Here is a 24,373-nt window from a genome sequence, read left to right on the forward strand (position 1 = left end):
AGAGCAATCCAGCTAATGCTAGTCCCACTCCCCCGCCCTTTCCCCGTAGACCTGTAATTTTTTTTCTTTGAAGTACTTATCCAATTCCCTTTTGAAAGCCACGATTGAATTTGCCTCCACCACCCTATCAGGCAGTGCATTCCAGATCATATCCACTCGCTGTGTTTTTGAAAAAAACAAGTTTTTTTCATGTCGCCTTTGGTTCTTTTGTCAATCATCTTAAATCTGTGTCCTCTGGCTCTTGACCCTTCTGCCAATGGGAACAGTTTCTCGCTATCTACTCTGACTAGACCCCCTCATGATTTTGAACATCTCTATCAAATCTCTCCATCGTCTCTGCTCTAAGGAAAACATCCCCAGCTTCTCCAGTCTATCCACATAACTGAAATCCCTAATCCCTGGAACCATTCTAGTAAATCTTTTCTGCATCCTCTCCAAGCCCTTCACATCCTTCCTAAAGTGCAGTGCCCAGAATTGGACACAATACTCCAGTTGTGGCTGAACCACTATTTTGAACCAAGGTTCAACATAACTTCCTTGCTTTTTTACTCTATATGCCTCTATTTATAAAGCCCAGGATCCTGTATGCTTCCTCAATCTGCCCTGCCACCTTCAATGACCTGTGCACATATACCCCCAGGTCTCTCTGTTCCTGCGCCCCCTTTAGAATTGCACCCTTCAGTTTATATTGCCTTTCCTCATTCTTCCTACGGAAATGTCACTTCGTACTACTCTGCATTAAATTTCATCTGCCACGTCTCCGCCCATTCCACCAGCCTGTCTATCCCCTTGAAGTCTATTACTATCCTCCTCACTGTTCACTACACTTCCAAGATGTGTCATCTGCAAATTTTGAAATTGTGCCCTGTACACCCAAGTCCAAGTCATTAATATATATCAAGAAAAGCAGTGGTCCTAGTACCGACCCCTGGGGAACACTACTGTACACCTTCCTCCAGTCCGAAAAACAACCGTTCACCGCTACTCTCTGTTTCCTGTTAGTTAGCCAATTTCGTATTCATGCTGCCACTGCCCCCTCTTATTCCACGGGCTTCAACTTTGCTGACAAGTCTATTATGTGACACTTTTTCAAATGTCTTTTGGAAGTCATACACACCACATCAACTGCAATGCCCTCATCAACCCTCTCTGTCACCTTATCAAAAAAAGATAAATAAAGTTATTGAAACAAGATTTGCCTTTACCAAATCCATGCTGGCTTTCCTTAATTAATCCACACTTGTCCAAGTAACTGTTAATTTTGTCCTGGATTATTGCTAAATGGGATTAGATTCAGAACAGATCAAGCAGCTGAAAACTGGGCATCCATGGGCACTGTGGGCCATCAGCAACAGAATTGTATTCCAGCACAACCTGTAATCTCATGGCCCGGCATATTCCTCACTCTACCATTACCAACGAGCCAGGGGATCAACCCTGGTTCAATGAGGAGAGTAGAAGAGCATGCCAGGAGCAACACCAGGCATACCTAAAAATGAGGTGCCAATCTGGTGAAGCTACAACTCAGGACTACATGACTGCTAAACAGCGGAAGCAACATGCTATAGACAGAGCTAAGCGATTCCACAACCAACGGATCAGATCAAAGCTCTGCAGTCCTGCCACATCCAGTTGTGAATGGTGGTGGACAATTAAACAACTAATGGGAGGAGGAGGCTCTGTAAACATCCCCATCCTCAACGATGGCGGAGACCAACACGTGAGTGCAAAAGACAAGGCTGATGTTTTTGCAACCATCTTCAGCCAGAAGTGCCGAGTGGATGATCCATCTCGGCCACCTCCCGATTTCCCCAGTATCACAGAAGCCAGTCTTCAGCCAATTTGATTCGCACCACGTGATATCAAGAAACGGCCGAGTGCACTGGATACAACAAAGGCGATGGGCCCGGACGACATCCCGGCTGTAGTGCTGAAGATTTGTGCTCCAGATCTAGCTGCGCCTCTAACCAAACTGTTCCAGTACAGCTACAACTCTGGCATCTATCCGACAATGTGGAAAAATGCCCAGGTATGTCCTGTCCACAAAAAGCAGGACAGGACAAGTCCAATCCAGCCAATTACCACCCCATCAATCTACTCTCAATCATCAGCAAAGTGATGGAAGGTGTCGTTGACAATGCTATCAAGCGGCACTTACTCACCAATAACCTGCTCACCGATGCTCAGTTTGGTTTCCGCCAGGACACTTGGCTCCAGACCTCATTACAGCCTTGGTCCAAACATGGACAAAAGAGCTGAATTCCAGTGGTGAGATGAGAGTGACTGCCCTTGATATCAAGGCAGCATTTGACCAAGTGTGGCACCAAGGAGCCCTAGTAAAACTGAAGTCAATGGGGGTGGGGGTGGGGGGGGGGGGGGGAACTCCAGTGACTGGAGTCATACCTAACACAAAGGAAGATGGTAGTGGTTGTTGGAGGCCAATCATCCCAGCCCCTGGACATTTCTGCAGGAGTTCCTCAGGGCAGTGTCCTAGGCCCAACCATCTTCAGCTGCTTCATCAATAACCTTCCATCCATCATAAGGTCAGAAATGGGAATGTTCGCTGATGACTGCACAGTGTTCAGTTCCATTCGCAACCCCTCAGAAAATGAAGCAGTCCGTGCCCGCATGCAGCAAGACCTGGAAAACATCCAGGCTTGAGCTGATAAGTGGCAAGTAACATTTGCGCCAGACAAGTGCCAGGCAATGACCATCTCCAACGAGAGAGTCTAACCACCTCCCCTTGACATTCAACGGCATTCCCATTGCCGAATCCTCCGCCATCAACATCCTGGGAGTCACCATTGATCAGCCACAAATACTTTAGCTACAAGAGCAGGTCAGAGGCTGGGTATTCTGTGGCGAGTGACAAACCTCCTGACTCCCCAAAGCCTTTCCACCATCTACAAGGCACAAGTCAAGAGTGTGATGGAATACTCTCCACTTACCTGGATGAGTGCAGCTCCAACAACACTCAAGAAGCTCGCTTGTTTGTCACCACCACCTTCTGAAGGGGCAATTAGGGATGGGCAGTAAATGCTGGCCTTGCCAGTGATGCCCACATCCCATGAACGAATAAAAAAAAATTGTTTCTAATCCTTCCCCACCACTGAGGTTAAACTGACTGGCCTGCAGTTGCTGGGTTTATCTTAAGCCCTTGTTATCACCACTCCATGGTTCCTGCACCTCTGTAATTTCCCTGCAAATTTGTTTATCTATATCCTTCCCACTAGTTTGTGGCCTATAGAAGGACAATGCCATCCAGTTGCTATTACAAGTACGCAATTTATTACCATGCTGCTAATATATCCTGCAGCACCGTAATCTGACAACGCCTGGACATGATTTCTAATCATTTGGGTTTCAGCATTATGTTTCTAGTCTCAGATTAAAGAAAATCAAATATAACATTGTTTAAAAATAAATATTAGAAATCTTACAAGCCCCTGATTCACTAAAGGGAAAGTAAAGCTAAGCTAAGCTGGTGTGCAACCACTAAAAACAGAGCTAGTCACCTGTTTTTTTTCCAACTTCATTCATTTGTATTTCTCTTGTCCAGTTTGTCCTTGTTGCCTAAGTAGTCCATAGCTGTTATCTCAAGAACCCCTTTTCCCCTTCACTACTACCCTCAAAAAGAAATGAAACACTGTGAAACAGGATGATAAGCATTAACATCTACGAAGCAGTACTAGTAGCAGCTGCAAAGAAAAAGCAAAACAGAAACGAGTAGAGAGGCTGTATATAATAGCATTTTATCTATTCATTGTTTGGGTGGCGTCTCAACCCAAAATCTGAGATTTACATATTAATCAATGAAGAAGCTAATCAAAGAAAAATGGTAAAATAATAGAAAACTGCTGAAGATGTCTATGTAAACGTAAAAGTGCTCATGGAAACATTCTGCATTCCAATCACTTGTCCATTTATAAGCATTAGCATTTCTCACACTGCTCTGCTATTATTCCATGTAATCTCAGGATATATTTTACTTTTTAAAATGTAAAACTGAAGTGTCAACACAAAAACCATGGATATATTTGTTCTTGCAGGGTACCACTTGCCACCAATGCCGTCAAAAAACTATTGATACAAAAACAAATTGTCGAAACCCAGAATGTGTAGGAGTCCGAGGACAGTTCTGTGGTCCATGTCTTCGCAACCGCTATGGCGAACTTGTTAGGACTGCTTTACTGGATCCTGTGAGTACTGAGTGATTGTTTTTTCAGTCCAACTATGGTAGGCTATTTTTTAAAATAACGTTTTTTAAAAAAAAATGTCCCATCTTTATTTGCCTAGTTCACTTAAAAATAACAGGATACATGTGTATGTTTATACTGTTCTTTTCAAGCTAATGACCATATGACTAAGGAGGTGGTTGTATCTGAGAAGCTTCCCTGCCCCTCACCCAAAGTTATTCCAGTTAGGGATTATTTCAGTTTGAGGGCTACAGTGTTTATTTACGAAGTAAAAATGGAAAAGATTTGATTTACAGATAACTAACTTGAATCTAATAATTTTCTGTGTTCAGTTTGTCTGCATATGTCTGAACTACACACAGTCTTTTTGTTTTCCTCAACTTTCCTGTAATTAGAAGTAAATGTTGAAGCCCCTCTCTGTGAGCAATCCAATGAGAATCAATAAAAACTGCAGTGTGTGTCACTGCAAAAAGTAATGTATCCCCTATTTCAGCATGGTATGCAAAGTATTTTATTGTAACATTTCTCTGAACAAAAGTAGATAATTTTGGAGTCTTGAACCTTTGACGCGTCTTTGGGTAGGAAATTAAGAATGGCAATAAAAGGGTCTTGTGTACTGCAGGCTTCTGTCTTTTTTTAAAAATGTAACAGCAAAGGTGTCATACTCTTCTTTCCTCCCCAATCAGAATTGGCATTGTCCACCTTGTAGAGGGATCTGCAATTGCAGCTTCTGCCGACAACGTGAAGGTCGCTGCGCTACAGGTGTTCTTGTTTACCTGGCTAAATATCATGGATATGACAACGTTCATGCTTACTTGAATAGGTACGTTTAATGTTATTATTTTGCTTAACTAATTGCTGAATTAATTTTTATGTAGTGTTGTAAGAGTTAAAATCTGAATTTTTTTTTTCAGCCTGAAAAAAGAACTTCAAATGGAAGACTAAATAGAGAAGAAATGCAGTGAGCCAGTTTCATGGAAGCAAGTCAAACCTTTTGATTAATGAATTTCCTTTGTAGCTTTCACAATCCATATCTGTTTCTAACAAAATTTTTGCTGAATACTATGAGCTAGATTTACAGAAGTGTGCTTAAACATAGAGCTTCATTTGCAATATTTTGCATAGTGAACTATTTTCACTGTTGTCTTGTTTGTTTGCTACCATAATCAAAGGTTAAATGAGACCATTGCTGGAGTAGGGAGGAGAGCGGGGGTGGGGGGAGTAACAATTTTGCACATGCTCTTGCAAATTTATAAATTTGATTTCAGTTTAGTCTTAACATGCCTAGCTGTAGACATAATTGTTTTGGACCATCGACATCAGGGAAACCATTTGCACAGTAGTGTGCTTCTTGTGGCAGCAAGTAAATCCCTCAGTCCACTGTCATTTACTCTACTTACACGACAGCCTTGTTCTATAATATCACCCAATTTTAAATACCCAGCTGCTCAATTGTAAGTATCAAATCACTTGTATTTCAATCATAAACCGATTGCTCAGTATATTGTTTATAATCGCCGCTGTCTCAAAGATTTAACTGTAGTGGAAATAGAATGAATGATTTCCGCTTTTTTAAAAATCCCAGTTGTTTTTAAAATGTACTCATCCATTTTAATTTTAGTCCATGATCTGTTAATATAGATATCAAAATCTAGCATTGCATGCTGCACCTAAACAGTAAATTTGTATTCACACTTTTTAGCTTTGCATTGGTGCAGCTTTTATCACTATGACACAGCTGCAGAACGTCAAATATTATTGGTGCTTACAATGAATGGCATACAGGAACATCACTACTGCACCGATGCCCCATGTTCTCTGGGTGCAAGCAGTAAGTGAATGGCAAATTTTTGCAATTCCGCCCCCCCCCACTGTGCTTGCATTGTGTATGAGGGATTTACATCACAAAATTCACTCTAGTTAAAGCCATACAAAATTGAGCAGATTTGCATCTAAAAGGTACTTGAATGCCTGGGAAGGAGGGAGGAGTGTTGGTCTTTTGCATTTTAATGTCATGTTAGAGTTGGAATTATGCAGTCTTCTGCAATGTGAAAGATGAATTTAAGCAGAAACGATAAATTGGATCAATGTAAAATTACTACTATGATGTACACACGCACTGTTGCCAGGTTGTTGCACTATTCTCTGAATTTACTTAAACCCTAAATGTAGTCGTCATTTTACGCTAGTGGTAGAGTGCATTGAAAAGTTTATGTTCAGAATATATTTTAATAAACTTGTTTACCAATTTTGCAAATACTTTATAAATTGAATTCAGTTGGGTGTAAATAATGCTGGCAATTGATGTAAATACTTTTGTAACAATCTATTGCAATTTTCACTCCTTGATTTTAGTATTGTCCATTGTTGCTAATAATTGGTGTGATCCAGTTATAGCGAGGGTTAATGTAAGCAGAAATGCACTGAAATTTAAACCACTGTGTTCTGTTTACAAATGCCTGGAATTTCCTCTTTCTCCCAATCAGCCATTGTAACTGCGGTGGAAGATCAGCGGAAGCTCCATTAATGTGTCTACCCAGAGTTTCCACTAATATTCCACTGCAGTTACAGTAGCCAACTGAAAGAACTACAAGGAAATTCCCAGCAATAGTACAAAGTTTCTCAAACAGCTTGTGACCGGAAGACTTCATAATATTATGTTGAGAAGGAAAAACTGACATAGCTAATGAGGAGTCTGCATTACTGACTTTTGAAAAGGTCTATGGGTTGGACTGCTTGGTGTGAAGCTGCAAGGAGAAATATTAACATGCCCCACATGATGCATGTCTTGCATAGACTAGTGTATTTATCTTGGTTTATAAAATATACTTCCTACGAATTGACAATCAAGCTCACACCTACAGATAAATTGATCCAAAAATGATTTGCGATTTGTCTTATTTTGCTGCTGCAAGAACAGAAGAAAGAGTAGTAATACAATAAAATAAAAACTGCAATTCAGTAGGTAATGCTACTTCAGTTTTATTGGTATTTTTCACTCCCAGCTTTAATATATGGTAATTTCCTGAAGCCTATAATTACAAGGCTGTATAATATAAATTAGATTTTTTTTGTTAACTAGCCTAAGAAAGCATTGAATCTTGACCATCAGCAGGTCAAAGTCCTGCTTTTCAAATAAAAATGTAGGTTACTATAATGCTGGCTGTAATAAAACCCGTGCAGAAGTCTCATTGGTGAGAGTCAGGGTCTATAAATGCAGCAGGGACCAGGACGTACAGGTAAGGACAAGAACACAAGCCGCTTTTACACTTAACTGAGCCAAGACCTGTACAGGACAACTCGTGCATTCGAGTTCTATTGCTGGCTGTGCATCATACACTCAACAGGCAAGCAAAAGCTCTGCACCTGTCACTTTGCCTTTCCAGCAGGGTGAACTAATCTGAAACTCCTGCACCTTTCTGGTTGGAAGTTGAGTTGTCTCATGGACTTGACTAGGGATATTTTTAAATAGCTGGACTAGATAATAAAAGGCTATTCATCAATACTCCTAATTCTCTTAGTATTTTGTGGTTTGTTCTCTCATTTATGTGAGATGCCTTGGAATGATTTATTCCATTAAGTTAGTTTACACAACCAGTCTCAAACTGGTAGCTGTAGAATACAAGATGCTGTTAAGCCCAGAGTTAGCCTGCAAGCTATGACTTTCCTGCTGCACATGCCCCTCCAGCCCTGTTTACTTTTTCATAGCATTAAAAAGAACTTGATATTAATTTTGAGAGGTGCCTCAGTATAGCACATTGCCTTCTGGAGGGGGTCTCATATTTTGGTATTACTATGCTGAGGTGTGATGGTGACCTTGCTCCACATTAACTGCAGTTTCTGTTGTTCAGTAATCACTCATATTTTTCTGTAAAATATTTTCAGATTAAAATCCAACACACATGTTGGTGTGCTGCTTTTGTCACTTGCAAATGTAACAGCAAAGCACACAACTGTCATTTTTTACACACTCAACAGCAAAGCAACACCAGCAAGAATCCATTTTGCAGACCTCTCTTTTGTTTTCAAATTGAAAGTCCATACATAGGTAGGTCCTCTGAGTTTTGTCTTATAAACAGGACATTCATAAATATTTCTCATTTCCTGTCTGTCATTGGGGATTGCTTTAACAAATATAACTGGCATCATAGGCGTCAGTTCTTTCAACCGGGCCTCCGTTATATGGCCATTCTGGATGTCCCATCGTGCTCCTATGATGCAAGATAAAGGGCAAAGTGAGTAATAATTTAACAAAATATTATACACTTTTTCAATTAGGAAGTAATACATTTAGAAAGTTGTAACTCGACACCATAGAGTATTATTACCACATAGTTTGTTTACCTTCCATATAGAGTCCAGAAATGTATGCTCCTTCTCTAGCAGGTTGTGCGAAGTCCTCTTTCAGTTTTTTAGTGACATCCACAATCAGGTGCATCTTATCCAAGGGCCATTCATTTTTCCTTGCCAAACTTTGCATTACAGCTGAAACAAATTTTGGAAATTTAAATGAATCTGTAATATTTTATATTACATTGCATTGGCACACATATGTACAGAACTATGGAGCACAATGACATGAGATCTCACCCACAGTTCCCTACAAGTATTGAATGTGAAGCAAGGTGTATTTCCACAGACAAAAAAGGAAAAATTAGAGGTTCTGGTCATTCAAGCCATTCTTATGACACTTAGTGATAACAGATTCTTAGCACCCAGAGATGATAAATAGATTTAAAATATTTTGATGTTATGGGACTGTGATACATGTAAACCACATCTTTTAATGACCGGTTTAGGTAAGCTTAAATTGCTGTGTCAAATGAACTAAATGCATTGAGCATGTATTTTGTCACTAACATGCTTCATTTTACAGACATCTGTAAGAACACATTTATAATACTGAATAAAAATGACATCCCTGAAGAAATCAACATTTCAAATCTCAAAGGCAAATTCAATTTTGGTAAATGTGATGTAGACTTGAGATTTGCAGTAATGGGGTTAGTGCCATACCACCACTTAAAACTATTGCAGCCAAGTACATCAGAAAACTCGACATCCAACCAGAAGGATGCACATTAGAATCCAGGATTGGTTTGTCCTCCTTGGATTGCAAAGTGACAGTGGCAGCAAGCATGGAGAGGACCATGTCCCAACCTATCCCACCCCCTATCAGGAAGAGATTTAATGATCAGCGGATTATACGGGGAAAATCTATTATTTTTGAAATAACGAAGTTGATCAAAACCTGAGTCAATTGGCAGTTTCAAAGAATTATAAAAACAGTATAAGAACATAAGAACATAAGAAATTGGAGCAGGAGTAGGCCAATCGGCCCCTCGAGCCTGCTCCGCCATTTAATAAGATCATGGCTGATCTGATCCCAACCACAAATCTAAAGAACACAAGAAGTCGGAGCAGGACCCGGCCACATAGCCCCTGGGCCCTCTCCGCCACCCACAGGGCATTGACCGATCCGAACTCAGCTTCATGTCCAATTTCCTGCCCGCTCCCCATAACCCCTAATTCCCTTTACTTCGAGGAAACTGTCTATTTCTGTTTTAAATTTATCTAATGATGTAGCTTCCACAGCTTCCTGGGGCAGCATATTCCACAGACCTACCACCCTCTGAGTGAAGAAGTTTCTCCTCATCTCAGTTTTGAAAGAGCAGCCCCTTATTCTAAGATTATGCCCCCTAGTTCTAGTTTCACCCATCTTTGGGAACATCCTTACTGCATCCACCCGATCAAGACCCCTCACAATCTTATATGTTTCAATAAGATCGCCTCTCATTCTTCTGAACTCCAATGAGTAGAGTCCCAATCTACTCAACCTCTCCTCATATGTGCGCCCCCTCATCCCCGGGATTAACCGAGTGAACCTTCTTTGTACTGCCTCGAGAGCAAGTATGTCTTTTCTTAAGTATGGAGACCAAAACTGTATGCAGTATTCCAGGTGCGGTCTCACCAATACCTTATATAACTGCAGCAATACCTCCCTGTTTTTATATTCTATCCCCCTAGCAATAAAAGCCAACATTCCGTTGGCTTTCTTGATCACCTGCTGCACCTGCATACCAACTTTTTGATTTTCTTGCACTAGGACCCCCAGATCCCTTTGTACTGCAGTACTTTCCAGTCTCTCGCCATTAAGAAAATAACTTGCTCTCTGATTTTTCCTGCCAAAGTGCATAACCTCACATTTTCCAATATTATATTGCATCTGCCAAATCTCCGCCCACTCACCCAGCCTGTCTATATCCCCTTGCAGGTTTTTTATGTCCTCCTCACTCTCTACTTTCCCTCCCATCTTTGTATCATCTGCAAATTTTGATATGTTGCACTCGGTCCCCTCCTCCAAATCGTTAATATAGATTGTAAAGAGTTGGGGACCCAGCACCGACCCCTGTGGAACACCACTGGTTACTGGTTGCCAGTCCGAAAATGAACCATTTATCCCAACTCTCTGCTTCCTGTTTGATAACCAATCCTCCACCCATGCCAGAATATTACCCCCAATCCCGTGATTTTTTATCTTAAGTAATAATCTTTCATGTGGCACCTTGTCGAATGCCTTCTGGAAGTCTAAATACACTACGTCCACTGGTTCCCCTTTATCCACCCTATACGTTATATCCTCGAAGAACTCAAGCAAATTTGTCAGACATGACTTCCCCTTCATGAAGCCATGCTGACTTTGTCCTATTAAATTATGCTTATCTAAATGTTCCGTTACTGTCTCCTTAATAATAGACTCCAAAATTTTACCCACCACAGATGTTAAGCTAACTGGCCTATAATTTCCAGCCTTCTGCCTACTACCCTTTTTAAATAACGGTGTTACATTAGCAGTTTTCCAATCTGCCGGGACCTCTCCTGAGTCCAGGGAATTTTGGAAAACTATCACCAAAGCATCCACAATCCCTACTGCCACTTCCCTCAAGACCCTAGGATGGAAGCCATCAGGTCCAGGGGATTTATCCGCCTTGAGTCCCATTATTTTACTGAGTACCATCTCCTGAGTGATTTTAATCGTATTTAGCTCCTCCCCCCCGAGAGTCCCCTGTTTGTCCAGTGTTGGGATATTCAGTATGTAAAATCATCATGTAGTCAAGTGCCGGATACAAGTCATATTACAAATTGAGCAGTATTCTGGGATGCATATTTTGTTTCTAAATTTTTGTACATTATTTTCATCTTTATAGTACCTTTATTTGTTCTGTATTGCACAGTATTTTGTTTGCTCTTATGCCAAACTATTTAATATGAAATTCAACCTGCACATTTTAAAAGAATTCTGTCACGTGTATTTAAGAATTGAAAGATTTTAAGAAACATTTTTTTTTGTTCATAACGGTAGTCTAATCTCAAATCTAGTTTGGAAATAATGATATAATAGTGTTACCTGTAAGAAAGGATTGTGGGTTAAAAAAACCTGATATCCACACTACACTAGGAAGGGACAGATCCTGTGTCCAAGTGTCAAGTTCACGGCAACGAAGAAGAAGATCACTGTACCTTCAATGAATACAAAGGGTCATAAATATTTCATTACACACATATAACTTGATGTGATATTTGTTAATGACCCACACAACAAACAGTAAATAAAAGGCATAGCACCCCTGCTGGACCATGACGACAGAATGATCAAGTTTAATTGGTCCAGAATTCAACCCTACCAAAAAGAGCAGGAGATAAATACCTATAAAGGGATAATGTTGAATATGTTGGGTCTACCATAAATACCTTCTTGGGTTCAATGGTGTTAATTTCTCACTTCAGCGATCTGAGCATCTTTGTTTATAGAAGTTCAGTCACACTGCCCGATACCTACTTACATAATAGCACAACCCAGGGATATAATAATAATTATCCTCTTGTGATCTTGAATGGATACGCATGTCTTATGCACAAGTATTTCTTCAATCTCTCTGAAAGCAGACTGGGCAAACACTTAGTGAGATGCAGCATTAGGCTGCTTTGTTTTCCCATCAGTGAACATCACTTATTTCCATAATACAACTTGTGTTTGTGTAATAATATAAAAATAATCGCATTACACTACCCCTTCAGCTTTTAAATATACTGACCAACACTCACTCACTCTCCACTGCAGCTACCAGCCTAATTTGGCAATGATCTCTGCTGCATTTGCATTAACAGAGATGATGCAGCAATAATGAGTGTGAATGATTTGCAGATGATATCAAACCAGGAGGGGCAGTGGAAGCAAAGAAAGCAACTCTGAAATTGCAGAATGTGTTGGACAAAATATGTATGTGGGCAGAATAATGGCAGATGAAATTTAATGCTGATACTTGTAAATTACTGCATGTAGCAAAAATAAACAACACATGCATTGCATGAATGTTGTTGAAATAGTTGAGGATGAAGTTGAAACAAACTTAGGAGTCACACAACATGCCCAACTAATTCAGAGCAACAATCAAAGCCAATGGAACGTTGAATAAAATAGCATAAGACCATAAGAGATAGGAGCAGCAGTAGGCCATTCGGCCCCTCGAGCCTGCTCCACCATTTAATGAGGTCATGGCTGATCTGATTTTCACCTCAACTCCACTTTCCTGCCTTTTCCCCATATCCTTTGACTCCCTTGCTAATCAAAAATTTGTCTACCTCAGCCTTGAATGTATTCAATGACTCAGCCTCCACAGCTTTTTGGGTTAAAGAATTCCAAAGATTCACAACCCTCTGGGAGAAGAAATTCCTCCTCAGTTCCGTCTTAAACGGGCAACCCCTTATTCTGAGATTATGCCCCCTAGTTTTAGATTCCCCCATAAGGGGTAACATCCTCTCAGCATCTACCCTATCGAGTCCCCTCAGAATCTTATATGTTTCAATAAGATCTCCTCTCATTCTTCTAAACTCCAATGAATATAGACCCAACCTGTTCAATCTTTCCTCATAAGACAACCCTTCCATCCCATGATCTTACCTGCATGGAGTTTAGTGTAGATAAGGAACTGCTCTATACTCAGTTCAAATTTTGCCAATAATTGATGAGGGAAAAGATAACCAAATAATCTACAACAACACTTGAATTTATATAGCACGTTTAATGTAGTAAAACATCCCAAGGTGCTTCACAGGAGCAATTTTCAAACAAAATTTGACACCGAGCCACTTGAGGTTTTAAGACAGGTGACCAAGAGCTTGGTCAAAGAGGTAGCTTTTAAGGAGTGTCTTCAAGGGGAGAGAGCTAGAGAGGTTTAGGGAGGGAATTCCAGGACTTAGGGCTTAAGCAGCTGAAGGTACAGCCGCCAATGGTGGAGCGATTAAAATCGGGGATATGCAAGAGACAAGAATTGGAGGAGCACAGAGATCTCAGAGGGTGGTAGGGCTGGAGGAGGTTAGAGAGATAAGGAGGGGCGAGGCCATTGAGAGAGTTGAAAACAAGGATGAGAATTTTAAAATCAAGGAGCCAATGTAGGTCCAGTGAGCACAGGGGTGATGGGTGAATGGGACTTGGTGTGAGTCAGGATACAAGCAGTAACGTTTTGGATGAGCTCAAGTTTATGGCGGGTGGAAGATGAGAAGCCATTGCAGGTGATTCTCTGGCTACTATAAGATAAGAATGGAATCAGGCAAGAGAAGTCCAGCCCAGCGGTAGGACGGAGGAGAGGCGTTGGAGGAGGATTGTATGGTCAACCGTGCCTAAGGCTGCAGACAGGTCAAGAAGGACGAAGAGTGTTTAACCACAGTCTCAGTCACATAAGATGTCATTTGTTACTTTGATAAGGGTCGTTTCAGTACTGTGGCAGGGTCGGAAACCTGATTGGAGGGATTCAAACATGGAGTTGCGGGAAAGATGAGCACGGATTTGGGAGGTGACAACATGTTCAAGGATTTTGAAGAGGAAAGGGAGGTTGGAGATGGGGCAGTAGTTTGCAAGGACAGAGGGGTCAAGGGTGCTTTTTTTTTTTAAAAAGGTGACAGCAGATTTGATGGGGAGGGGAACAGTACCCGAGGAGAGGGATCCATTAATATCATCAGTTAACACGGGGGCCAGGAAGGGAAGTTGGTTGGCAGCAGTTTGTTGGGAATAGGGTCGAGGGAGCAGCAGGTGGGTCTCATGGTCAAGATGAGCTCGGAGAGGGCATGAGGGGAGATAGGAGAAAAACTAGAGAAAGGTGCGAGTTCATGGCTGGGGCAGGAGGGAACTGTAGGGGAAGTTTGGCTTGGTGGGCTAGGAAGCAGCAGGGGCAACTGAACGGATGGTCTCAATCTTATTGACAAAGTAGTCCATGAGCTCCTCGCACTTGTTGGAGGTGAGGGTGAAGGAGGCAGGGGAGAGGGGTTTAAGATGATGGTTTATAGTGGAGAAGAGGTACAATGTTTTTTGCGCCTTCCAAAGAACCCTATTATTTGTTACCTGCTTAATCTTAAGAGCACTTTTCTAATTTTCCATTCCAAGGAGTGAATTGAGTGTGTCATTTGTTGACTTATTTTGCAGTTACATTACATGTTTGATGTTCATGTGACATGATGTAACGCCATACATAACTACTGCTTAAAAACGCATACATACGCTGTTAACTGCGTTTAAATGTCTAATGATTGACACCAGCTGACTATCACACTAGCTCTCTTCTCATTAGAAATTTCATATGCAGTCAGGCTGGTGAACAGTGTCCTATTATGTGTTTAAGTATGCATTCATGAGCTCTGCCTTTCCCATTCAATAATGATGGATGTAGCAGAAGAGCAGCTGCCACTCATAGCTGCTGTTAAAGACACTCAACATTGTAATGCTTGGTGCAGTATAACCAGAGAATCAAGCAGAGCTCAGAGTGTGAGGTGGTTCATTTTGAACATCCACAGGTGTAAAGCATAGACTTATTGGCCCTCATTTTCACCTTACCCCACCTCTGCCTAGGTACAGTTAAGGTGAAGTGCTCCATCTGATATCACCTTAGCCCTCCTGGATTTCCAAGTTCAAGTCATTAGCATTGGCCCAACTTTCCCCAAGCACAGGTCTACCTATTGCCGGGAGCCTGTGCCTAGACTTGGGGCAGAAATTCAGCACTCCTGCAGACCTGGGAGGCCTGTAGCAGCAGTTATGACTGCCAGCTACTTGTCTTTCTACCTGCTGTGCTAAGATGGCAGCCAAAAGTCCTCCATCACCAATCTGTGTTCTGTTGGCTTTATAGAAGGAAACCACTTGCCTCCCAGAAGCAGCCAGGTCCCACTCTGATTAAGGGATCTTAGAAGGGCTGAGCACAAGGCCTAACGTAACACCTGCTTCTTCTGGGTACCCATCATAATTGGCACTCGGCTGCTGTGCCTACAGGGGAATGATGCCCCGTTAGGGCTCTCCCACCTCTTGGTAGTGTGAGCCATGGCTCAGTGGTAGCACTCACCTCAGTCCTTAGGTTGTGGGTTCAAGTCCCACTCCAGGAACTTGAGCACAAGTCACTTCAGTGCAATACTGAGGGAGTGCTGCACTGTCGGAGGTGCCATCTTTCGGACAAGTCGTTAAACCGAGGCCCCATCTGCCCTCTCAGTGGACGTATAAGATCCCATGGCACTATTTCGAAGAACAACAGGGGAGTTCTCCCTAATGTCCTATCCAATATTTATCCCTCAATTAACACCTAAACACAGATTATCTGGTCATTAGAACGTTGCTGTTTGTGGAAACTTGCTGTGTGTAAATTGGCTGCTGTGTTTCCTACATTGTAACAGTGACCACTACAAACGTACTTCAATTGGTTGTAAAGAGCTTTGCGACGTCCTGAGGTCCCGAAAGGTGCTATATAAATGCAAGTTTTTCTTTCTTCTGACCGAGGCTTGCACCTCTGCTCAAATAGGAAAGGGGACGATATTCTTTTCATCATGGTGGCACATGGGTAATTGCATAAGTTCTAAATCTACTTAGAAATGGTGTCCCCACACTAATGTTCTTCGAGCATGCACCAAATGTGAGTATTTTACGTGCTGAAACACTACTTTGCCTTCTGGGACCAGAGACTCTGAGCTGAAGGTTCATGACAGAAACTTTTCTTACAGCAGTGTCACTTTGAAATGAGAATGAAGCCAACATAGATATCTGAATTTCTTCCAAAAATCACTGCTTGCCACAGGTGTGCAACTAAACTTTCCATCCATTTAATCAAGATTTTTTTTTCAATCAAAACCTCTTCTCTTGTTTTATCATTGCTGGTGCAGTATCATGGTTTAAGGCTGAATTAGCTCTGATTTGCTACAATTTGTCTGTCAGATCTTCAATGACTTAACTATGTGTCCTTTAGAAACGCATTGTTTTCCTTTTAAACTAAGCACCTGTGCAGACTATTGGGTGTGTTCTCCAAATACAGAGGGCTGTATTTTATTCTTGTCATGTGCATCAATTGTGGTTCATTTCCATATAATGTGATGGCCTCTATTTAGCAATGTGAACACGTCTACATCAACAATTAAATATTGATGTCAGTGCATTGGTGTAATTCCAGCAAGATGCCATTTTTCTGGGATGAAATGGCAGAAGGATAAAGAGATCATTTTCACCCTAGTCATAGGGCAGATATAAGAGCTCAAATTGTGAAAAATGGCATGAAGGCTATCTAACAGGTCAAAGTAATATTTTTCATATTCATTTTTCTCCACTCCTTTTCTGAAGGTATTGACTCCTTGCTGTAGTACAATTTCATGGGCATGCTCCAGTGCTTTACCCATGTGACCATAATTCATGTATAAGCCTTGGCAGGCTATTTGCATGTGGTGGTAATGTTGGGGTGGGGGGGCGGGAGAATGGCAGATGAGCATAACCCTGTGCACACCCAATGTTCACACATGCTCCACTTACAGCAGAGATCCTGGATACCAAGCTATCTAGCCCAGGGGTTCCCAGGTCAATCGTAGCACTCTTTACCATTGCCCCATTGAGATTAGCCAACTCAGCATAAACCACAGACAACCTGGGAAACTTCCTGGTTTCTGTGGCTTAACTACTGGCTCGATAAACTCAACGAATTACATGGGGACCTGGACGTCAATTACTTTTTAATCTAAAAGGTTGCTTTTAGATTTATTATTGATACTGCCCCACCATAGCAATGTGCTGAAAACATCACAGCCCCAAAATTCGTCAGAGGTTTCACTGTTTTCCCACTGTAACTCCAGTGAGCAACCCGCAGAATCCCTAGGAAAATGACGGAGACCCAGTTATGCCAGGTGTCTGCCGTTTCCAGGATTTTCCTGGTTGCCTTTTAAGGGACGGAATGATGTCAAGGGGGTGGGGACTCCCTACGCTCGGAGTTTCCACTCAGGCTCGGTCAGTTGTGTGGAGGATGGTACGCCCAGTGAGGTGAGGCCTACTGGCTTCCACAAGGGCATATGCGAACCGATGGGGTCCAGGCCAAGCAAGCATTTTGGACAAATCAGCCTGCTTATACAGGGGGACTAGGACAGGCAGGTGCTGTAGTTCCAGCAGTCATGGGAGATGCGCCCAAAGTTGTGCTTGTGCCCAACTGTCCCATATGAGAGATGCCGTCCCTCAGAAGCCGCATGTCCGGCAGGGTCAGGGCTTGTGGGCTAGCTGGGATTGCAACCTGAAGAATTTTGGGACTCATATAACTTTGCTAGGGGGGGGTTAATATGATGCATTATTTTCATCAATAAACTTCCCTCCATCATAAGATCAGGAATAGAACTGTTCACTGATGATTGCATAGTGTTCGTTTCCATTTACAACTCCACCAATAATGGAGCAGCTCACATCAGTCTACAGCAGGAGCTGAACAACATCCAGCCTTGGGCTGACAAGTGATAGTAAGTAGATGGCACAGATATTACCTATCTTGAAAAGAAAAACCCCAGCTATCTCTCCCTGACAACAGCACCACCACCAAGTGCCCCAGCGTCAACATTTTGGGAGTTGACCATTGACCAAAAGCTTAACTGGACCAGCTATATCAACACCATGGCTACAAGAGCAGGGCAGAGACTGGGTACTCTCTACATAATGGCTCATCTGACCCCACAAAGCCTCTCCACCATTAACAAGGCTCGTCAGGAGTGTGATGGAATACTTGCCTGGATGGGTGCAGCTGCAACAACACTGACGAAGTTCGACACCATTTAGGACAGAGCAGTTTACTTAATTGGTATCCCTGAAACGGAACTCAATATCCACTCCCTCTGCAGAATGTACTGTCTCCTTGGTATGCTGCAGTATGGACTATGTACAGGATACACTGCAGCAACTCACCAAAGTTACTTTGACAGCACTTCCCTCCCCTGCGATCTCTACCGCCAAGAAGGACAAGAGCAGCAATGTTGTGGGAATGCCACCACCTACAAATCATACTGACTTGAACGTATACCACCATTCCTTCATCACTGCTGGGTCAGTATTCTGGACTTGCCTACCCAAAACCACTACAGGGACACCATCAGCACAAAGACGGCAGTGGTTCAAGACAGTCCACCATCACTTTCTCAGGGCAACTAGGGATGGGCAATAAATGTGGCCTTGCCAGTGTCACCTACATCCCGAGAACAAAGAAAATGAGGCAATGGGGTCAAATTTACTCGGCCATTTTGGTGGATGTCCGTCATTAATCTGGCAGGGATCTGAACAACTGGAAACTCCTTTCGGACTTGCAAATGCTGAGTTCTGGCCTTATACAGGAGTTTCCAGTGGCCTTGTCTGATTTGGAGCCTCCATTCACAGATCACACACATACATTGGTATTTGAGATAGATACTAGAAAAGGCAATCCTTTTGAAGGGCAACTAATATTTAGTTTAATGAACTGACATAAGCAAGAAAAGCTGATTCTATAATAGCATCATTGACTGCTTTTTCTGCTAATGTATGTGGGTAAGAATATCCATATTCTTTTAAAAACCCAATTAATAATAACAGCTTATTATCCCCATAAAGCAAACTGAAAAATATCCTGATGTAAATGCTCCAGCAGATCAATAGTAGCTGAAATGAATCTGATGGACCATTTTTCTAACATCAGTAACACTGGGGTCAATTTTCAACTAGTGCATAAATTGATGGGATAACTGGTATGTCTGCCCGTTTACAGTGCGAGGTCTGAACCATTTTCATGGTCAGGCCTCATTACAATAAATTGGTGAGCTATCAGCACTGGACAGGCAGCTTGACAATTGGGGTGGAGGGGTTGGGGAGGAGGGGTTGGGGAGGGGGGGTGGAAAAGAGGGCTGAGAATCAGGTGGTTCCTTCACAGAGCTGAGCTGGAAATGGAGCAGTAAAGGGGGGGGCAATCCCAAATGGTGGGTGGGGGCTACCAAATGACCGTCAGCAAGCAGGAAAATTTTTGAGGCCAGAAGGAGCATTTATGCTCTGCCTGGCTCCACAAAAGTTATTGGCAAAGCTTTTTTTTAAATTATTTTTTCTGAATGGCCTGTAGTGATCCCTTTAAGGACTGTTGGTTTGGCCTCTCAACGCTCAATTCCACGCACATGCTCTGCTCAGAAGACCACCAAAATTGCGTTGGGGTGCAAAATAGGACCCGAATTTGCATATTGTAAGTAGGCTCTGTCTGTTTCAAGCAGGTGCGATTCTTGGCTGTTCCCCTGTCCGTTCCAAAATCATGGCGAGCTGGACATCAGCAGGAACCAGGCAATAAATGCTGCGCTGCAATTTTCAGCCAACTACCATCCCATTTCCTGCCTGGAAATCACTCCCTATAAGGACAATCATTAAGAGATTCTGGTATAGATTTTCAACTTGCTTTCTGATTTCCATTTCCCCTATAACAGGTGGCCTATCCAGCCCTATATCTTGTCCTATAGCATATTTTTAAAATTAGTCCTGGGCATTTTTTGAAACCCCTTTAGAATTTTGTTTACGGTTTCATTAATTACTCAAATTCAAATATAATGAAATGCCTATTGTCTCAATGGCATTTTTGTTTGGGACGAAATTGCAACTTTAGTATTTTTTAAAAAAAAACAGGTTGCACTTTTAGTGTTATCACCACAATTAAATACAAGTCGAAAAATGCAATTCAGTGGCAGTTAAGGTTACTTACGTAACTCATTCACAACTAACAATGTCACCAGAAGACAATGGATGTTGTCATGACTGCAACAATGTAGAATGACTCCAGGACATAACAAATAATTTCACAAGACAGCGCTCGATTTGTCATACAATGTTATTTGTAGAAACTAGTCAGTTTCAGGAAGGAGCTGAAGTATATCTCATAACACAAGGTTCAAATATGCTACTTTCTCTATTATGTACTGCATCGTACTAAAACAAACAGCTTTATGTACTGATGGTTTAAAGGATAATTATTTTTCGTGGAGTACTTAGTCAGTGATAAGAAAGATTAAAAACTGTAAGTGGGGTAAACCATTTGCAGTAACAGTTCTGTCTTGCAGAAGAAATGGCATTAATGATAAGTGGGTCTATTTATAGTGTGAAATCCCAGACTGTGCTTAAAATGATTGAGCCCTGGCAGATCGCACGCTTGATATAATTGGTATACAACAGTGGATAGCCCAAATTGTACCTGATTATTAATCAAAGTATCCTGAGAGAACCAGATTTTATATTGTACTGCTGATATCTCAAACTCTTGTTTTTCTTCACCTGTGGTCATTTCTGACAATGGATACAAGGTAAATGCAAACTTATTTATAAACACAAAATGGATGGTCAGGGATGAATTATAGATGTGTATAGTGTCTGTCATTTTTTTTCAACTTGTACATCAGTGAGCAGCTGAGCCACTCTTGTATTCAAAAACTCCAAACTATCTTGAAAATGCAATTTCATCCTGGCCATCATTTATTCTATTTATATTGGGCAGTTTGTTGTTACCTTAATTTTGAAAGTGTTGTCTATCAATTCACTGCTACACTACAGAATTCAGCTCAGACAGCATCAAAGTGCAGATTATTTTTAATGCAATTTTGAATTTTTATAAATAATTTAAAAATAGCAAATGTAAAGTAATTTTATATATACTCAGCAATTTTGAATATGGGTTGATGGGGACTGGGTGGAGCTTTGTGCCTTTTCATTTCTTGGGCCTGGATTGGAATTTAGTCTGAGCTTATAGTTTGACCTCTAGGTGTGGGGACTCTATATGAAATCAGTTTGGGCAGTCTCAACCCAGAACCCAGATCCCAGTAAGTGAGGGTCCACAGATTGAAACTTCCCATAACTTAACACTCATGCCATTTTTTACACCAACATTAGCAAATTGAGGAAAATTACTTTATCAACCTCACATATCCAAACTTTGATGGAAGGTATTGCATTTTCAGTATAGAATTTCCTGAGGTTAATAATTTTTGGATAGTATGGCATTTTTTTTGCAAAGGGAACAGAAAATATGTAATTTTCTACTTTTCATGGCTGATACCTTTCATATGTTCTTCTCTGTAAAGAACTGGGTTATTTATCACATCTTATCATCACATTAAGCAACATTACAAGATAAATACTTGATTACATTGAATGGCCTGTTTCTATCCTGCAACATCCTATGATTCTGTGTTTTCCAACAATTCCAAACTCAAACTTTTTTCATGCAGGTCCTCATTAGCATTGCCCGATGACAAAATATTACAGATAACCAGGAGGATTATTTCATAGTAAGGATGATAAAATATTGGTAAAGAATTAAGTGAAGGTTACACAGTATAATTTTCATAGTTATTATTTGGTGGAATAAACGTTGCTGTACTGCATGCTGTCATGCACATGAGCACACAAAGTCTTCATTTAGAGTGGATAAGACATTTGCTATTATGACTACTATTAAACATGATTCCTTGCTTGCATTTCTCATACCATACTGGTCCCAAGAGACTCGTTATACATTATGCAAGTAGATACCGAATGGTTTGTGACTAACAGATCAGTGTGATGCATAATAGCTACATCAAAACACTGTCGTACTGGTGGAAAAAAAATCACAGCAAAAATCCCAATAAAAGACTGAGAAACACTCATTTCCATACAAGAAATACTGAGCAATTCTAGTGGCACATTGACAGACAGCATGCCATGCACAAGCTGTTTGTGTCTTGACATACTACTTACCACAGTGCTAGGCTGTACATTGATGGATATGCCAGCTTGGTCCAGGTGTCAGGAACATTATCAAAGAAAAGTGCTGTCTGTAGTAGCTCCATCTCAGAGGAAATTGCCAACTCACCCTAACAAAAGCAAGAAGAAATGTACTGTTTGTAGTTTAAAGGAGGTTGTGATAAGAAGATGTGATAAATAACCCAGTTCCTTACAGAGAAGAACATGTTTAAGTGCAATATTTGAGAAAGGCTGCTATTTCATCAGCTATGAAAGGTAGAAAATTACATATTTTCTGTTTCCTTGTAAGAGTGCTTTCATATTGCTTCCAATCTAGTTAAAGTTTGTTCAAAATACAAAGAGTACAATAACATACTGCAGTCAGACATCAGTGTTGCCAAACAGAAAATCGGAATTAAGTTAGCAATTTGGTTTGTATGCTTTGATAAGCAGTACGATCAGTTGTAAGAATAAACTAGGAGGGAATGATCTAGGATCATATTTTGTTCTTTTTGATAACTTGACCTAAAAAAGTAGAAAAGAAGATACGTAACATAGGTAGGCAGTGCCAGTGAACTATTCCACCTTGATTAGTGTTGTTCTAAACATCTTAACCTCCTTAAAATGGATTTATGAACAAAAGCAAACAGTGAGAAAAACATATGTATTTCTGCTAATTAAGATAATCACGAAGTAACTCATGCAGCACTCTGCAGGTATACAATCAATTCAAAAAGCGAATATTTTACTCCACGTCAGATTTGGAGTCGGTGGGGGAGAAATTGGCCCACGCCACGCGCCTGTTTTGTGAGTACAAAATGAGGGTTTGGGTGATGAATTTCGGGTGGTGGTCTCTCACGCCGACCTTTCCCCCCCCCCCACCCCGAAAGTGCGCTGGCTGCCAGATTGGAAGCCATCGACCAGAGTATCCAGGATGCCCACCCCAAACAGGCATTAGGCTAATCAGGCTCCTAATGCCAGTTTTAGGATCCCACTCCCAAATTCAGCAGAAACTGGGGGCAGCATGAGCTGCACATGCTCCGCTCAGCTTTTATGGGTCTATTGCGGCCTAACCAGTGGTCTTTAAAGAGGCCGCTGATGAAAAGGCAATAATTTTTTTTAAAAAACAATCTTATGTTTATGTGGAGCCAGGAAGAGCAGGTGTATTCCTCCTGGCTCCACAACAGTACTGCAGGCCACTGCTGGCCTGGGCTTGTTCCCCTCCCATTTGCCTCCCCTCCTCTCAGGACCTACCTGTGGACATGCTCACCATTGAGCTGGCCGATTTTGAGAAGGTCCCAACTAGCCCAGCTGCATTAGGAGACCCAGTGCAGTGGTGCAGGAGGAGAAGGCAACTGGGCAGTGTAGAGGGCAAGCGAGGCCCATGACTTGCAGTAGTCAGGTGAGATGGGATGGGCAATAGATGTTGGCCTTGCCAGCAATGCCCATATCCCAAGAATGAGTAAAAAATTGCTTTTCACTATGTGGGAAAATGCTTGTGATGTTGCTACACAATGTTACTATACATAGCAACCAGAGCAAATCTTCTTCAACTCCTTTTTCTTTATAGCCTGTGCAAAGCATAAGTCTGTTTTTAGTTAATATTTTAGCAACTTAGAGAAATGCAAAAAGAGAACACTTTTCTTCTGCAATATTATCTTAGCAAAGTATTATAATTTAATATTGGCATTTGTAGAAAAAGTATTATAATCCTTCAAGACTTAACGTACTCATTGATGTGCAATACAGAAAATGTACTGTACCACTTTATAACTTTGAACGGTCCACTGTATAATGCCTCAGTTTATCAGAAAGAAAATGAGATGAAATACAATAAAACCTTTTGATTGGAATTATTCATTTAGAAAAACATACTGGAACATATTTCTTTATATTGTACACTATAATGTGTGCAATTTTACGCAAGTCATACCTTTAGCCCCAGATCAAGTTCCTTTAATGAACGTCTGATTTCTTGAATTAGGATGTTCATTCTTTCACACTCTTGGAAACAGACCAAAATATAAGGGGAACGCTCAGCTGGTTTAGAGGTTATATCAGCCATATTGTATTCCTCCGGTAGTTTTTCCAATATATCATCCAAGATAGTTTTCACCTTTAAAAGCCC

The 24,373-nt window shown here is 41.3% G+C and overlaps 2 protein-coding genes across 3 annotated transcripts in view; one reads left to right on the forward strand and one right to left on the reverse strand.

The window, feature by feature from the left end:
• Positions 1 to 6,453, forward strand: part of cdca7a (cell division cycle associated 7a) — a 30,448-nt gene extending 23,995 nt beyond the window's left edge. For both annotated transcript variants that reach the window (XM_067987565.1, XM_067987564.1), the window contains exons 8-10: positions 4,050 to 4,199; positions 4,883 to 5,019; positions 5,111 to 6,453. In XM_067987565.1, the coding sequence (XP_067843666.1) occupies positions 4,050 to 4,199; positions 4,883 to 5,019; positions 5,111 to 5,141 (318 nt within the window). In that variant the 3' untranslated portion in view covers positions 5,142 to 6,453. The remainder of the gene's footprint in view (positions 1 to 4,049; positions 4,200 to 4,882; positions 5,020 to 5,110) is intronic.
• Positions 6,454 to 8,159: 1,706 nt separating this feature from the next.
• The window catches only part of dnah9l (dynein, axonemal, heavy polypeptide 9 like), a 329,459-nt gene continuing 313,245 nt past the window's right edge, over positions 8,160 to 24,373 (reverse strand). The window contains exons 78-82 of the mRNA XM_067988173.1: positions 24,179 to 24,361; positions 22,261 to 22,376; positions 11,605 to 11,717; positions 8,541 to 8,681; positions 8,160 to 8,407 (exon numbers count right to left, since the gene is read on the reverse strand). Coding sequence (XP_067844274.1) covers positions 8,160 to 8,407; positions 8,541 to 8,681; positions 11,605 to 11,717; positions 22,261 to 22,376; positions 24,179 to 24,361 — 801 coding nt within the window. The remainder of the gene's footprint in view (positions 8,408 to 8,540; positions 8,682 to 11,604; positions 11,718 to 22,260; positions 22,377 to 24,178; positions 24,362 to 24,373) is intronic.

The sequence above is a fragment of the Heptranchias perlo genome, chromosome 7 (genome assembly GCF_035084215.1).
Source record: "Heptranchias perlo isolate sHepPer1 chromosome 7, sHepPer1.hap1, whole genome shotgun sequence".
Taxonomy (NCBI): Eukaryota; Metazoa; Chordata; class Chondrichthyes; order Hexanchiformes; family Hexanchidae; genus Heptranchias; species Heptranchias perlo.